This window comes from Belonocnema kinseyi, chromosome 3, assembly GCF_010883055.1.
Source record: "Belonocnema kinseyi isolate 2016_QV_RU_SX_M_011 chromosome 3, B_treatae_v1, whole genome shotgun sequence".
NCBI classification, from domain to species: Eukaryota; Metazoa; Arthropoda; class Insecta; order Hymenoptera; family Cynipidae; genus Belonocnema; species Belonocnema kinseyi.
Genome location: NC_046659.1, coordinates 120891862 through 120907075, shown reverse-complemented (window position 1 = coordinate 120907075; position 15214 = coordinate 120891862). Strand labels below are relative to the sequence as shown.

The 15214-nt window shown below is 31.6% G+C and overlaps 1 protein-coding gene across 1 annotated transcript; it reads left to right on the top strand.

The window, feature by feature from the left end:
* Positions 1 to 291: 291 nt before the first annotated feature.
* On the top strand, positions 292 to 12495 carry LOC117169008 (tubulin beta-4B chain-like). Its single transcript, XM_033355059.1, has 5 exons — positions 292 to 476; positions 633 to 969; positions 7320 to 7752; positions 10719 to 11095; positions 12154 to 12495. Exons 1-5 carry the CDS (start codon positions 420 to 422, stop codon positions 12291 to 12293), a joined length of 1344 nt encoding a protein of 447 aa, XP_033210950.1. The 5' UTR covers positions 292 to 419; the 3' UTR covers positions 12294 to 12495.
* Positions 12496 to 15214: the final 2719 nt, after the last annotated feature.

Sequence of the window (15214 nt, the reverse complement as noted above, 5' to 3'; positions counted from 1 at the left end):
GATTTTAAATTTATATTTGTGATAAAAAAAGGTATTCCTTTCCTGAAATTTAAAATTGATTATTCATTTTTAAGGGAAAAAAATCAAATCATTATTTTACTCATCAATTAATAAGTCTATTTTGTAATCAAAGTAGGAGTTTTAATGAGTTTTATTTGCTGCAAACAATTTTGTCGGACGTTCAATAATTCGTTCAATAATACGAAAAGATCCCAAAATTGGGAGCACTCTTTCTAAATATATTTTTAAGTTATGGTAAGAAAGTAACCAGGGAGAGCAAACAATTGACTCTTTATTGAAAACCACTTTCACACCTTTATTCATCGTTCTGGTTCAAAAGTTTAAGAAGACAGATTTTGATATTTACAATTAATTGACCCTTACTTCCCTAAAAACAAAGCCCAAAGTGAGAAAAAAATATGCGTGAGATTGCACATTTACAGGCAGGACAATGCGGAAATCAAATAGGCGCGAAGGTAAGTTGGCCTCACGTCAAAAAATATTGTTAAAACCTTTTTAACAGGATTTGGCTAATAATTTTAATAAAAAGCAAATATTATTATATTAAAATTCAAAACTCGAAAAATGGAGATTATAATCATAAAATAACAAATACATATTTTTTTAAATAGTTTTGGGAAGTAATTTCGGACGAGCATGGAATTGATCCCACGGGAACTTATCATGGAGACTCTGACCTGCAATTGGAGAGAATAAATGTTTACTACAATGAAGCGACTGGAGGGAAATATGTCCCTAGGGCAATTTTGGTGGACCTCGAGCCCGGGACGATGGATGCTGTTCGATCTGGACCATTTGGGCAAATTTTTCGGCCAGATAATTTTGTTTTTGGCCAGAGTGGGGCAGGAAATAATTGGGCAAAGGGGCACTACACAGAAGGTGCCGAGTTGGTAGATTCTGTCCTGGACGTCGTTCGAAAAGAAGCCGAAAGTTGTGATTGTTTACAAGGTAAATCTGAAATATTTGATTCTGAAAATCTAGTGTTTAATTAATTTTTATTCACATTTTTCGGAAATTGGTTCGAAAAAAATTAATAATAATAATAAATGTGTTTTTGTAAATATTTTGAGGTTCCATAAGCCCCATACATTTTTAAAAATTTTTCCAGGAAAAACACATCTTTGTTAATTTGATTCAGAATCGTCAAAGGTAGGTAAATCGAGTTGAAACTCAAGATTTCGCTTGCAGATTAGCTTTAGAATACAAATTAAAACTTACTTTTTTAATATCACCCCCAGAAGTCTGTTTATAGAGTCCCAAAAACCCCATAAGTGAAAAATTGAGTTTTGCTAGTTTTTGGCACTAATTATGATCTTTTTACTGAATTTTCAATAAATAATAATAATAAATAATACTTAATAATAACTAATAATTTATAGTGATAATTAGATGTTTATATAAACTGCCTTAAACAATTTATTATTGTTTGAAGAAATTTTATCTTAAAATAGAGTTCGAAATTCGCGTTTTTTTTAGAATTTTTCAACTTATTATTAACTTTTCGAATGGGATGAACCAATGATAAATTACATTCAACATAGATAATTTTTGAACAAAATTTTCATTATTAATTACAATATTCTCTTAGACTAATGTTAGAAAGTTTCAGTTTTTTCTATAATTATCCAATTTTTATGCATTTTTGACTTAGTCATTTTTTTAACTTGCATTAATTATTACCTACAAAAGTGAAAAGTGGACAAAAAGTTAAAAATTTCAGAAAAAAACCGCAACTATCGTACGTGAAAAGTGGACGAAATGTTCATTATTACAGAAAAAGACGTAACCCAATAAAATATTATTAAGAATAATACCAAATTATTTAAACAATTAGGTTTGTTGACATGAATCATTTAAAGCCTTACTTTAATTAAAATGTTAAAAAAATCTAAAGGAATCAGAAAAAGCCGCAACCAAATATAATATTATTGGAAATAATACTGAATTGTTTACACAATTAGGTTTGTTAACTTGAATCATTTATTGCCTTACTTTAATTGAAATATTAAAAAAAGCTGAAAGAACCAGAAAAAGCTGCAACCAAATACAATATTATTAAGAATAATACTAAATTGTTTAAACAATTATGTTTGTTAAATTGAATTATTCATAGCCTTACTTTAAATGGAATGTTAAAAAAAGCTAAAAGAATTAGAAAAAACCGCAACTTTCTAACTCTATTGCAAGAGAAAATTGCTACATTCATATACGGATTTTTTTGAGACACTATAAAACAGACTCATGGGAGGCTATCAAGCCAGCACCTCCACTATATAAAAATTGAAAGAAAAAAAAATCCAACACGTCAGAATTTTGGGCTTTTTTAGACTCTTAAACGCACCAACAAACAATTTCCAAAAACCACCCCTACAAAATATAAAACCAACCCTTATGTAAAAAATAAAATTTGGAAAAAACAAAGAACACCAGAATTTTGGGCTTATTTTGGACTCTAAAATGCACGAAGAAAAATAAAAAAATTATCCCCATTTTCAAAAAACCACCCCCTTGCAAAAAATAAAATTTGCAAAATCCAGAATGCACTATATTTTTGGCTCATCTTAGAGTCTCAAATTCACTTAACATTATATTAGAAAAATCACCCCTGTGTAAAAACACATCAACCTATTGATGAAAACTTAAACCTTGATGTTGGCATTTTTGAACAGCCCAAAAATCGGAGACTCCATTTGAACCGTAAAATTCGAAAAATATCAAGGACTATAGTAACACTGTAATATTCCGAAAAAGATTGGTTTGCCCAAAAAAAGATTGATCCGAAAAAGATTGTTAACAAGGGACTGTTTTTTAACGTCAATTGTTGGGGACCCAAAATCGGAGTAGGCATTTTTAAGAAGCCCAATAATCATAAACTCTACTGACACAAGAAAATTCTCAAAAATATTATTTTTTGACAAATTCATATATACACCGTAGAGAATAGTTGATTTGATAAGTTAAGGGTTGAAGCCCAAAAATCGGAGTGAATATTTTCGAGGAGCCCAAAAATCAGAGACTACATTAACACTAGAAATTTCTCAAAAATATTATTTTTTGAAAAAGTCGTATATACGTGGTAGAGAAGGGTTGATTGAATAAGTTAAGGGTTGAAGCCCAAAAATCAGAGTATGTATTTTCGAGAAGCATAAAAAACAGAGACTCTACTGCCACTAGAAAATTCTCAAAAGTGTTATTTTTTGACGAAGTCATATACGTGGTAGAGAAGGGTGGATTTTATACGCTAAGGATTAATGGCCAAAAATCAGTGCTGGTATTTTCGACGAGACGAAAAATATAGAGACTCTAATAACGCCAAAAATTCTGAAAAACATTTTTTCTTACAAGGGCATAGTTGCCTGTCAACATGGGGCTGTTTTTTAACTTTAAGGTTTGAAACCCAAAAATAAGTGTTGATATTTTTGAATAGCCCAAGAAGCAGTCTCCAGTGACACGGTCAAATCCCAAAAAGATTTTTTTTTTGACAAAATCATCATTGTTTGAGCCCAAAAATCGGTGTTAATATTTTTGAAGTGCCCAATAAGCAGAGTCTCTTGTAACACTGTCAAATTCAAAAAAGATTATTTTTGGACTTAATAATTGCCTGTTAACATGGAGTTGTTTTTTACCGGCAAGCGTTGGAGCTTCAAAATCGGTGTTGATATTTTTAAAGTGCCCAATAAGCTGTAATACTGTCAAATTCAAAAAAGTTTATTTTTAGACAAGGTCATAATTGTCTGTTAACATGGGGCTGATTTTTAACGTTGAGGGTTGTAGTCCAAAGATGTGGAGAATCATATTTTTGAGAATTTTCCAGTCTCAGTAGAGTCTTTGATTTTTGGGCTCCTCGAAAATACCCACTGTGATTTTTCGGCTTCAACCCTTAACGTATAAAATCAACCCTTCTCTGCCACGTATATATGACTTTTTTAAAAAATAATATTTTTGAGAATTTTCTAGTGTTAATGTAGTCTGTGATTTTTGGGCTTCTCGAAAATACCCACTTTAATTTTTTTGCTTCAACCCTTAACGTATAAAATCAACTCTTCTCTATCACTTATATATGACTTTGTCCGAAAATAATATTTTTGAGAACTTTCTAGTGTTAATGTAGTCTCTGATTTATGAGCTCCTCGAAAATACCCACTCTGATTTTTGGGCTTCAACCCTTAACGTATCAAATCAACCCTTCTCTAACACGTATATATGACTTTGTCAAAAAATAATATTTTTGAGAATTTTCTAGTGTTAATGTTGTCTCTGATTTATGGGCTCCTCGAAAATACCCACACTGATTTTTGGGCTTCAACCGTTAACGTATCAAATCAACCCTTCACTACCACGTATATATGACTTTGTCAAAAATAATATGTTTGAGAATTTTCTAGTGTTAAAGTAGTCTCTGCTTTTTGGGCTCCTCGAAAATATCCACTCCGATTTTTGGGACTCAACCCTTAACTGATAAAATCAACCCTTCTCTACCATGTATATATGACTTTGTCCAAAAATAATATTTTTGAGAATTTTCCAGTGTCAGTAGAGTTTATGATTATTGGGCTTCTTAAAAATACCTACTTCGATTTTTGGTCCCTAGCACCTGCCACCATCAAGGTTTAAGTTTTTATTATTAGGTTGAAGTTTTTTTTACACAGGGGTGGTTTTTCTAATATAATGTTAAGTGCATTTGAGACTCTAAAATGAGCCAAAAATCTAGTGCATTTTGGATTTTGCAAATTTTATTTTTTGCAAGAGGGTGGTTTTTTGAAAATGGGGGTAGTTTTTTTATTTTTCTTCATGAATTTTAGAGCCCAAAATAAGCCCAAAATTCTGGTGTTCTTTGTTTTTCCGAATTTGATTTTTTACATAGAGGGTGGTTTTATATTTTGTAGGGGAGGTTTTTGGAAATTGGTTATTGGTGCGTTCAAGATCCCAAAAAAAGCCAAAATTATGACGTGTTGGATTGTTTTTTCTTTCAATTTTTATATAGTGGAGGTGCTGGCTTGATTCAAGTCAGCACCTCCACTCAAAATTTGAATTTTTACCAAAAGTAGCGGAGCCCAAAAATCGGTAATACAGCCCAAAAAAGCCCAAAATTCTGACATTAAGAAATTTGGGAATTTCGTTTGTGGAGGTGCTAGCTTGATAGACCTACTCATGGGGGTGTTATTTAAAAAATGAGTTTTGATCTATCTCCTATGCCTAATTTTAAAGAGAAATTGTGAGTTTCAGCTCGACCTACCTAATATTAATGATTCTGAATAAAATTGATAAAAATGTCTTTTACGGAATTCTCTGAATTTCCATCATTTTCTGATTTTCTTGAATTCTCTGAATTTGTTTAAATTCTCGGAATTATCTGAATTTCATTATAATATGAATTTTATGAATTCTGCAAGCTCCTCTAAATTCTCTGAACCCCTTGAATCGTTTGAATGATCTGAAACCTCTGAATTCCCTTAAGTCTTTAAATTCGCTTAATTTTTGGAATTTCTTAAGCTCTTTTACTTTTTTTGAACGCTCTGAATTACTGAGTTTTCTAAATTCCATTAATACTACAAATATTCTCAATTGTCTTCATCCCTTTAATTCTCGGAATTCTCAGAATACTCTGAATCCTCCGTTTCCTGTGAATTCTCTACAGTATCTTAACGATCTCAATTTTCTGAATTGCTTTCATTCCTTTGAATCCCTTGAATTCTCTAAATCTCTTGAATTCTCTGAATCTCTTGAATTTTGTTAAACTCTTAAAGTCACTGAATTCCTTTAATCGTCTGAATCCCTTAAATTCTCTGAGTTCTCTAAATACTCTCAATTGCCTCAACACTCTGAAATCCCTGAATGCTCTGACTTCTCTGAATCTTGCGAATTCTCGATATCCTTTGAATTTCTAGAATTCTTGAAATCTCAAAATTTCTTTAATTCCCTTATTTTCATAAATTTCCTGAATGCTTTGAATTCTCTAAATTGATTGAATTCTGTAAATCCCTTGATTTCTCTCAATCCTTTGACTTCTCTTAATACTTTGAATTATCGTAATCCTCTAAAATCGTGTTGATTCTCGAAATACTCTGAATTCCTAGAATTCTTGAAATCTCAAAATTTGCTTAATTCCTCTATTTTCTTAGATTGCCTGAATGTTCTGAATTAACTAGATTGTTAAAATTGTCTAAATTGATTATATTCGGTAAATCCTTGAATTTTCGGAATTCTTTGAGTTCTCTAAATCCTCTGAATTCTCTTAATCCTCTAAAATCTCTGAATACTGTGAATTCTTGAAATACTCTCAATTTTCTGGATCCTGAGAATTCTCTGAATCCTCTGAATTCCTAGAATTCTTGAAATCTCAATTTTTTTATTCTCTTATTTCCTTAAATTTCATGAATGCTCTCTATTCACTGAGTTGCTTAAATTATATGAATTGTTTGAATTTTCTGAACTGGTTGAACTCTGTGTGTCCCCTGAGTTCTCTGACTTTCCTGAATTCTCTGTTTCAATTCTCGCAATTGATTCAATTCTCTGAATCCTGCAAATTCTTTAAATCCCGCAAATTCTCTAAATCCTCTGAATTCCTAGAATTCTTGAAATCTCTAAATTTATTGAATCCCTTTATTTCCTCAAATTCCCTCAATGCTCTTAATTCTCTGAGTTGCTTGAAATCTCTGGATTGTTTGAATTTTCTGAATTTGTTGAAATCTGTGAATCCCTTGAATTCTCTAAATCCTTTGAAGTCTCTCAATCTTGTGAAATTTCGGAACACTTTTAATATTCCCAATGATCTGAATCCTGCGTAATCTCTAAATTCTGCAAATTTTCGGAATATTGCGAATTCTGCGAATCTTGCGAATTACCTGGATTCTGCGAAATTCTCTGAATCCTCTGAAATCTTATAATTATTGAAATTTTTGAATTGTTTGAATTTCTTTTTTTCTTAAACCTGAATGCTCTAAATTAAATAAATTGTTTGAATTCTCTGTATTATTTGAATTCTCTAAAATTATTCAATTCTTTGAAATTATTGAATTCTCTATATTATTTCAAGTTAATGAATTTTTCGAATTGTTCAAATTCACTGAGTCTTCGTAATTTCTGTAATTCTTGGGATTTTATCAATTCTTTATATTCTTTGTATTCCTCAAATTCTCTGAATTTCCTAAATTCCCTACATTTTCTGAATTTATTTTCTGACTTTACTGAATTCCCTGAATTTTTCACAAATTCAGATAATTCAGAAAATTGCAAGGACTTCCAAATAATATGAAGAGTTTGTCACATTTTAATTAAAAATATTGTAATCAAAAAAGGTTTCCAACTGACTCACTCCCTCGGTGGTGGCACTGGAGCAGGGATGGGAACCCTCCTAATTTCGAAAATTCGAGAGGAGTATCCAGACAGAATCATGATGACCTTCAGCGTCGTTCCATCTCCAAAAGTGTCGGACACAGTAGTTGAACCCTACAATTGTACCCTATCGGTACACCAGCTCGTGGAGAACACTGATGAATCCTACTGCATAGACAATGAGGCTCTGTATGACATCTGCTTCAGGACACTTAAGTTGACGACACCCACCTATGGGGACTTGAACCACCTTGTCAGCGCGACCTTGAGTGGAGTCACCACCTGCTTAAGATTTCCGGGTCAACTCAACGCTGACCTTAGAAAGCTGGCTGTCAACATGGTGCCTTTTCCACGTCTGCATTTTTTCATCCCAGGCTTTGCCCCTCTAACGTCCAGGTAATTCTTCTGATGAAATCCTAAAGATCTCTTTTCTTCTCTATAATTATGGAGAATTAATTGCGATTGTTTGTCATTCAAGGGACATGCAATTTTTATTGCAGTACTCATTCCCGGACAAGAACATTATTTCTTGCGAGATAATCATGTAACCTTTAACCATATCTTTGTTTCACTGAAATTTCGCGCTATTTGTGTCACGTATTTATTAGGGTGGATCAAATTTATACCGGACAAAATTTGCTTTTTTTTGGTCAAGGGAAAATTACCCCCTCCTAATATTTGGAAATTTCCAATGGTGCACAATTACCGAAATAAAATTGGGACCCGTTCATTTTTCGGAACGGTGAAAATTAAGAAAAGTAAAATTTTAGAATGGGTTATAATTAAGGTAGTAGCAAAATTCGGAATTGTTAATAAATGTACCTATTAGCAGGTGTATAATTGTTCATTTATGATAGTAAACAAATATTTATCACGGCTTATTTAAATATCATATAATAAATTTATTTTGTACGTTGAAAATTTGTTTTAAATTATATAATGATAAAAAATAATTACTCTTTCGTGAAAAATTGAAAATGACGGACAACATAAATTTATTATGATATGATATTTAAATTTACTGTGATAAATATTTTTTGCTACCATAATTAAAAAATTATGCATCTGCTAATTGGTACATTTATTGACTCTTCCGAATTTTTCTACTTACCGAATTTTTCCTTTCCGTATATTTACTTATTTCTAATCGTTCACCCTCCTAATTTCAACGTTTTCGAATTTTTACCCATTCCGCTTCTTTGGTTTCCGAATAAGTACAATTGATAGTTTAGGATTTCTGATTTATTCCTCTTTTCGACTTTTTGTTATTCCTAATTTTTACCATCATGTATTATAACCCATTCTGAAATTTTAACTTTCTGAATTTTTATCCGTCCCCAAAAATGAACGGGTCCCATACAATTTCCCAGATGATAAAATATCCTACAATATAAATTTTCCAGTACAAAAAAATGTTCGAATTATAACATTGTTGAAACTAAATAGGGACGCATGGAAAGTCCCGAAAAAAAAATTTTCGATACCGTAAAATTTCCGAAAAAGAAACTTATTTCATTGTAGGTTACAATCGCGAAAAAGAAAATTGTTTCATGTAGAAAATTCCCGAAATTATCAAATTTCCCAAAAGTTAATAGTCTCGGCAATTTATTATGTTACTGAATTTGAAAATTCCTGATTATAGAAGGAATTTCCTAATATAAACAAAGTAAAATCCCCAACATTTTATAATATCGCAGAATTGGAAAATTGCCGGTATTAGATCATTCTCCAGCTATAAAATTTGACATTATAAAATATCCAACACTAAAAATTTTTCGCTGCAGGAAAATTTCTGAACTGTAAAAATCCTGAGTATAAACAGAGACGCCTGAAAGACCCCCCCCCCCAAAAAAAAAGAAAATCCTTAATACTGTAAAATTCACGACAGCTTATAATATTAAAGAATTTGAAAATTCTCAATGATAGATAATTCCCGAGATGAAATTTCCGACACTATGAATTTTCCAAAACAGGATATTTTCGAGAGTATAAAATTCCCTAATCAAAACAGAGATGCCTGGAAAATACCGAAAAAGTAAATTCTCGGCATTGTAAATTTCCTAAAAACGAAAATGTTCTAATTAAAGAAATTTATAATATTACTCAATTTAAAATTCTTCATGATTGATAATTCCCGAAATAAAATTGCCAAAATATAAAAATATCATACCCTATCAATTTTCCGAAAAAGCAAAATTTTCAAATAGAAAAATTTCTGAATCTGAACATGGTCGACTGGAAAATCCATAAAATGGAAATTCTCGTCACTGTAAAATTCACAAAAAAATGATCTAATTGGAAAATTCACAAAATTATAAAAATTCTGATGGACTAAACATTGCGAGAAAGTTAAAATTTTCGAATAACATTCCCCACAGTTGAGAATTTACCGAATTTAAAATTTCCTAATGATAAATATTTCCCGAAATCTAAAAATTTCCGTATCTAAATAATTGAAAAAAGATTTTATTAATGAAGAAATCATAAAATACGAAACTTGTTCATCAAATAAAAATATTTCATTTACTATTATTTTTAATTATTTAATAATTTTTCAACTGTTTAGATTCAAAATTTTATAATTTTGTAATACTCTTGCGTTGGAAATTTTATAGTGTGATATTTTATAATATAAGAAATTTTTTACCAAATATTTTATTTTTTGCGAACTTTAAAGTGTCGTTAATTGTATTTTTCGGGATTTTTCAGTCGTTTAAAAGACCGAAATATGAAATTAAAGGATATAATATTGAAATTGAAGGGAAAAATGTATGCTGAATAAAGGAATTCTGTTTTAAAAAAGGAAAAAAAATACTTTTTCAGGTTCGTCAAGATTAACATTTATTTGTAAATCTTGCCAAATCCAAAAGGGCAATTAAAAACAAAATTTCGCGTATTTAGCCAAAATTTTTTTCATAATTTTCAATTATACATTCTAATGGAACATGTCACTGCCCTCTGCCAGTTTTTCACTTGAAGTAAGAATTTCAAAAAAATTTGTTGGTTATTCTGTAAGTTTTTAAAAAAAAGATAAAATGACAAAAATAAGCAAAGTAGACTAGAAATACCAACAAATTAAAATTTTCTACCAATTTTGCACCCACAAAATAAATTTAAAAAAATGTCAGGATCAACAAAACTTTTGTTTCTTAAATTGAAATACAATCCAGTAAGTTCATGTCATTGAGGGGAAAAGATTGGAGAGTTACCATTTTTGAAAATGAATATTTTAATGTTCAAGCACCACCCTAGGGATTGCGTTGCCATCTACTCGAAAGTTGATTTTTTAGACAACGCTTGTATTTATTGTTAAATAATTATTATTATTATTCACACCTTTTTTTAAATAAAATAATTTTCAGAGGATCACAACAGTATCGAGCATTGACAGTTCCTGAATTAACACAACAAATGTTCGACGCCAAAAATATGATGGCTGCCTGTGATCCACGGCATGGCAAATATTTGACAGTAGCAGCAGTTTTTCGAGGAAGAATGTCAATGAAGGAAGTTGACGAACAAATGCTAAACATACAAAATAAAAATAGTACTTACTTCGTGGAGTGGATTCCGAGCAATGTAAAAACAGCTGTCTGTGATATTCCACCTAGAGGGTTGAAAATGTCAGCTACTTTTATTGGAAACTCGACAGCTATTCAAGAATTGTTCAAACGAGTTTCTGAACAATTCACTGCTATGTTTAGGCGAAAAGCCTTCTTGCATTGGTACACTGGAGAAGGTATTTGTATTAATATTATTAAATAGTTAGAAAAAAATTAGTAAAATTGGGTGACATGCCCCTACAAAAAATAGTTTTGTAACATTTTTACATATCTAGTCTCATCTCTTCTCCTTTCCTCGCCATTTCTCTCCTCTCCTTTATGCTCCTCTGAACTCCTCTTTGCTTCTCTCTGGCCCTCCCTGCTCCTCTCTACTCCTCTTCACTCCACTCTCCGCTACGCTGCTCCACTCTGCTACTTTCCACTCCTCGCTGCTCCTCGCTGCTCCTCGCTGCTCTTCTCTGCTCCTCTCCTCTTATCTCTGCTCCTTTTTACTCTCCCCTGCTCCTCTCCACTCCTCTCTGCTCCTGCTCACTTCACTCTGATCCACTCTGCTCCTCTCCTCTCCTCTTTGCTCCTCTTCACTCCTCTCTACTCCACTCTCATCCACTCTCATCCACTCTGCTACTCTCCACTCCTCTTTGCTCCTCCCTGATGCTCTTTATTCTTCTCTGCGCCTCTCCAATCCTCTATGCTCCTTTTAACTCTCCTCTGCTCCACTCCACTCCTCTCTGCTCCTATTCACTCCACTCTGATCCACTCTGCTTCTCTCCTCTCATCTCTGCTCCTCTTCACTCAACTCTACTTTACTCTGATCCATTCTACTACTCTCCACTCCTCTCTGCTCCTCTTTACACTCCTCTGTTTCTCTACACTCCTCTCTACTCATCTTTACTCTTTCTTTGCTCCTCTCCACTTCTCTCTGCTCCTCTTCACTCCTCTCTGCTCCTCTTTACTCTTCTCTGCTCTTTTTTATATCCTGTTGAGTTCATTACTTCCTTAAAGGATTTTTAATTCCTTTAGAATGATCCTTAATTCTTCGTTTTTCAAGTTTTTCCTTAAGTCCTTTAATATCCTCCTCTCTTCTTTTTTCTTTTCTTCTCTTCCATTCCCTTTTCCAATAAACAAAAGTACAACAGACAGAAGAACAGCCGAAAGAAATTATAAAAGGTGGCTGTAGCTCAGAATCTCTAAAAATAATGAAAAAATACATTTTATTTTTCAAAAATTATAACAGGTATGGACGAGATGGAATTTACTGAGGCTGAAAGTAATATGAACGATCTGGTGTCCGAGTATCAACAATATCAAGAGGCAACTGCTGAAGAAGAGGGCGAATTTGATGAAGAAGAGGAAGGCGAAGGCGACGATAAATGAAATTTCGGAAAATTTAATGATACGATTTTACACATTACCTATCAAAGTCCTTATCAGTTACTAAACATTTCCTTAAAGGAAAGTATGCTTACCGCTCCACTAGCTTTAAACCAAATTTTTGTTCTTTTTTTGTAAAAAAATAAAATTATCCTCCCCAAAGATTTAGCTGATGTAGTAAAGCACAATTTTTACAATAATTGTAGAGCTAATTGTTAATAAAGAATTTTGTATGAAACCTTGTCGATTTTGTAACATATAAATGTTAACCGAAATTATGTTTTTTAATGGATTGAATGGCATTGAGAAAAGTTTGTTTGAAAAGTATTTTACTTTATGAAAATTGAAAGTGAGAGAAATATTACGGTCATAATGTTATGCTACTGTGCGTCATCGTAAAGCGATCACTCTTCTTGCATAATTCGACACCACCACATTCTGGGAACCTCTCTAGCACGCAGAAAAAATTCTGTTGAGGTCACAGGATTTCCAGTTAAAATAGGGCAAGCATAGATTTTCTGTAAAGATTACCAAATTTTCTGCAGAGTATACAAAATATTCAGGTAATTTCTAAATTTACGAATATTTTCTGTAACATTCACTAACCTTCCATGTCAAATTGACAATTTTACATTGTCAAGTCTGTCATTTCAACTGAAAATCCTGTAAATTCAGCAGAATTTTTTTCTTCGCCTAGAAGAGTAGGTCTAATTGAATTACAATTTAATGATTTGCATGTTTTCGAATTGTTTTAACTCTATTCAAATCTTTTAAATTCCTCAGAATTCTACCATTTATCAGTATTTCTTTAATCTTTTGAATTTCTTTAATTTCCTAAATAATCTGAAAGCCCTTGAATTCTCTGAATTTCCTAATTCGCTTAAATATTCTAAATTTCCTCAAAATCTCTGAGTTTCTTGAATTCTCTCATTTCTTTGAAATATCTAAATTCCTTGGATTTCATGAAAATTCTTTAAAATCCCTGGAAAAGTCAGAGTACCTAAGAATCTTTAAATTTCTGAAATGAATGTAATTCCTAAATTCCTGGAATATTCTGAATTCCCTGAATTCCTTAAAGACTCTCAATATCTTTAATTGTCTCATTTCCTCGAATTATCTGAATTTCCAGAATGCACTGCATTCATAGAATTCTCTGAATTTCTTTAATTATCTAAACCTTTGAATCATCTGATTTTTTTATTCTTTGAATTCCTTGAATTCCCTACATTCTGTATAATCTCTAATATACTCTGTAATTCCTTGGTTATCTTAAAATCCATGAAAATATCTGAATTATATGAAATACGTGAATTCCCTGCATTCCCTGAATACTTCAAATTCCTCAAATTTTCCGAATACCTCGAAATATCTAACTTCCTCTAATTCTTCATATTCCTCTTATTTCCTAAATTCGTCAAATTCCATGAATTTCTCGAATTCTAAGAAAATCTAGAATTCTCTGCATTTCTAGAATTCTTTGAATTTTTTTAATTCTATGAAATCCTTGAATTCTTTGAAATCCTTAAATTCTCGGAATTCTTCGGATTTCATAAATTCTTCGAATTTTCTACATTCCTCGAATTCTATGAGCTCTGGACTCCATGAATTCTCTGAACTAATTCAATTCCCTAAATTCCTTCAAATTATCTTACTTCCTTGAATTCGCTACATTCTCTGAAATCTTTGAAATTATCGGCAATTCCTTGATTATGCTGAGTTTCACAAAAACCTCTGAATCGTTGAATTGTATTGAGTCCTTGTATTCTGTCAAACAATTAAATTATCTGAATTCTTCAAATTGGTTAAATTCCTCAAATTTCTAAATTCTAAATTTTTCGAAACCTTTGAATTATCTGAATTTCTGGAATTCTTCGAATTCCTCGGATTCTCGGAATTTCTCATATTGCCTAAGTACCTTAAATTCACTGAATTCTCTGAACTCCTAGAAATCACTGTATTCCGGGAAATCTATTAAATTCTTGCATTTTTTAGAATAATTTATTTTTCTGCCTTTTCTGAAACCCGCTAAATCCTTAAACGTTTTAAATTCCTGGAATTATCTTAATTTCCTGAATTTTTTGAATTGTTTTAATTGATTGTATTCTCTAAAATTGTTAACTTCTCTGAACCTTCAGATTTCCTTGAATGCACTAAATGCTCTAAAATCGCCCAAAAACACAAAATTGGCTAAAATTCTTTGAATTCTCTGAACTATTTGAAGCCCTTGATTTCTTTATTCTTTGCATTTTTTCAATTTCCTCCATTGCTTGAATTTTTTAATTATTTGAACTCCCTGAATTATTTGAATACCCTGAATTCTTGGAATTTCCTGCATTTTTAAATTCTCCGTGTGGTTTAAATTCCTTGCATTCTTTGAATTCCGTGCAATCTTTGAATTCCCGGTATTATTTGAATTCTATGGATTCTTTGAATATTCAAAATTTCTAAAATTCTTAGAACTTTTTTAATTCTTTAAAAGATCTGACATGCTCCGAAACCCTTCAAATTGTCTAGATGAATTGAAATTTTGAAATTCTAGGCCGTTATAGGAAAACATGTGATTTAGTATTATAAAAAGGTAGGAAAAACTAGAAATCGGTTAATATCAAGAATTTTATCTAGTTAACAATAATGAAAAATTATCAATGGATAAAATTTTTTCCAATTCAGAATTTTTGGAAATGACCGAAAATTTTTTGTGGGTTTAAGAATTCTCATTTTTTCTGCAAATGTTCAATATGGAAAACCACATTCAGCTGAAACCAAAGAAACATGTTATTATTTTGCGGGGTAAAAATACCCCGGAAAAATTGTGAGCTCGAACTCACCGTACTGAATTCGAGAAAATGGATCGCGTGTTGACTTTTACCAGTAATTGAGATCACTAATTAAAAGTAAAGTGGGTTAGTATAGAGCGGCAAACG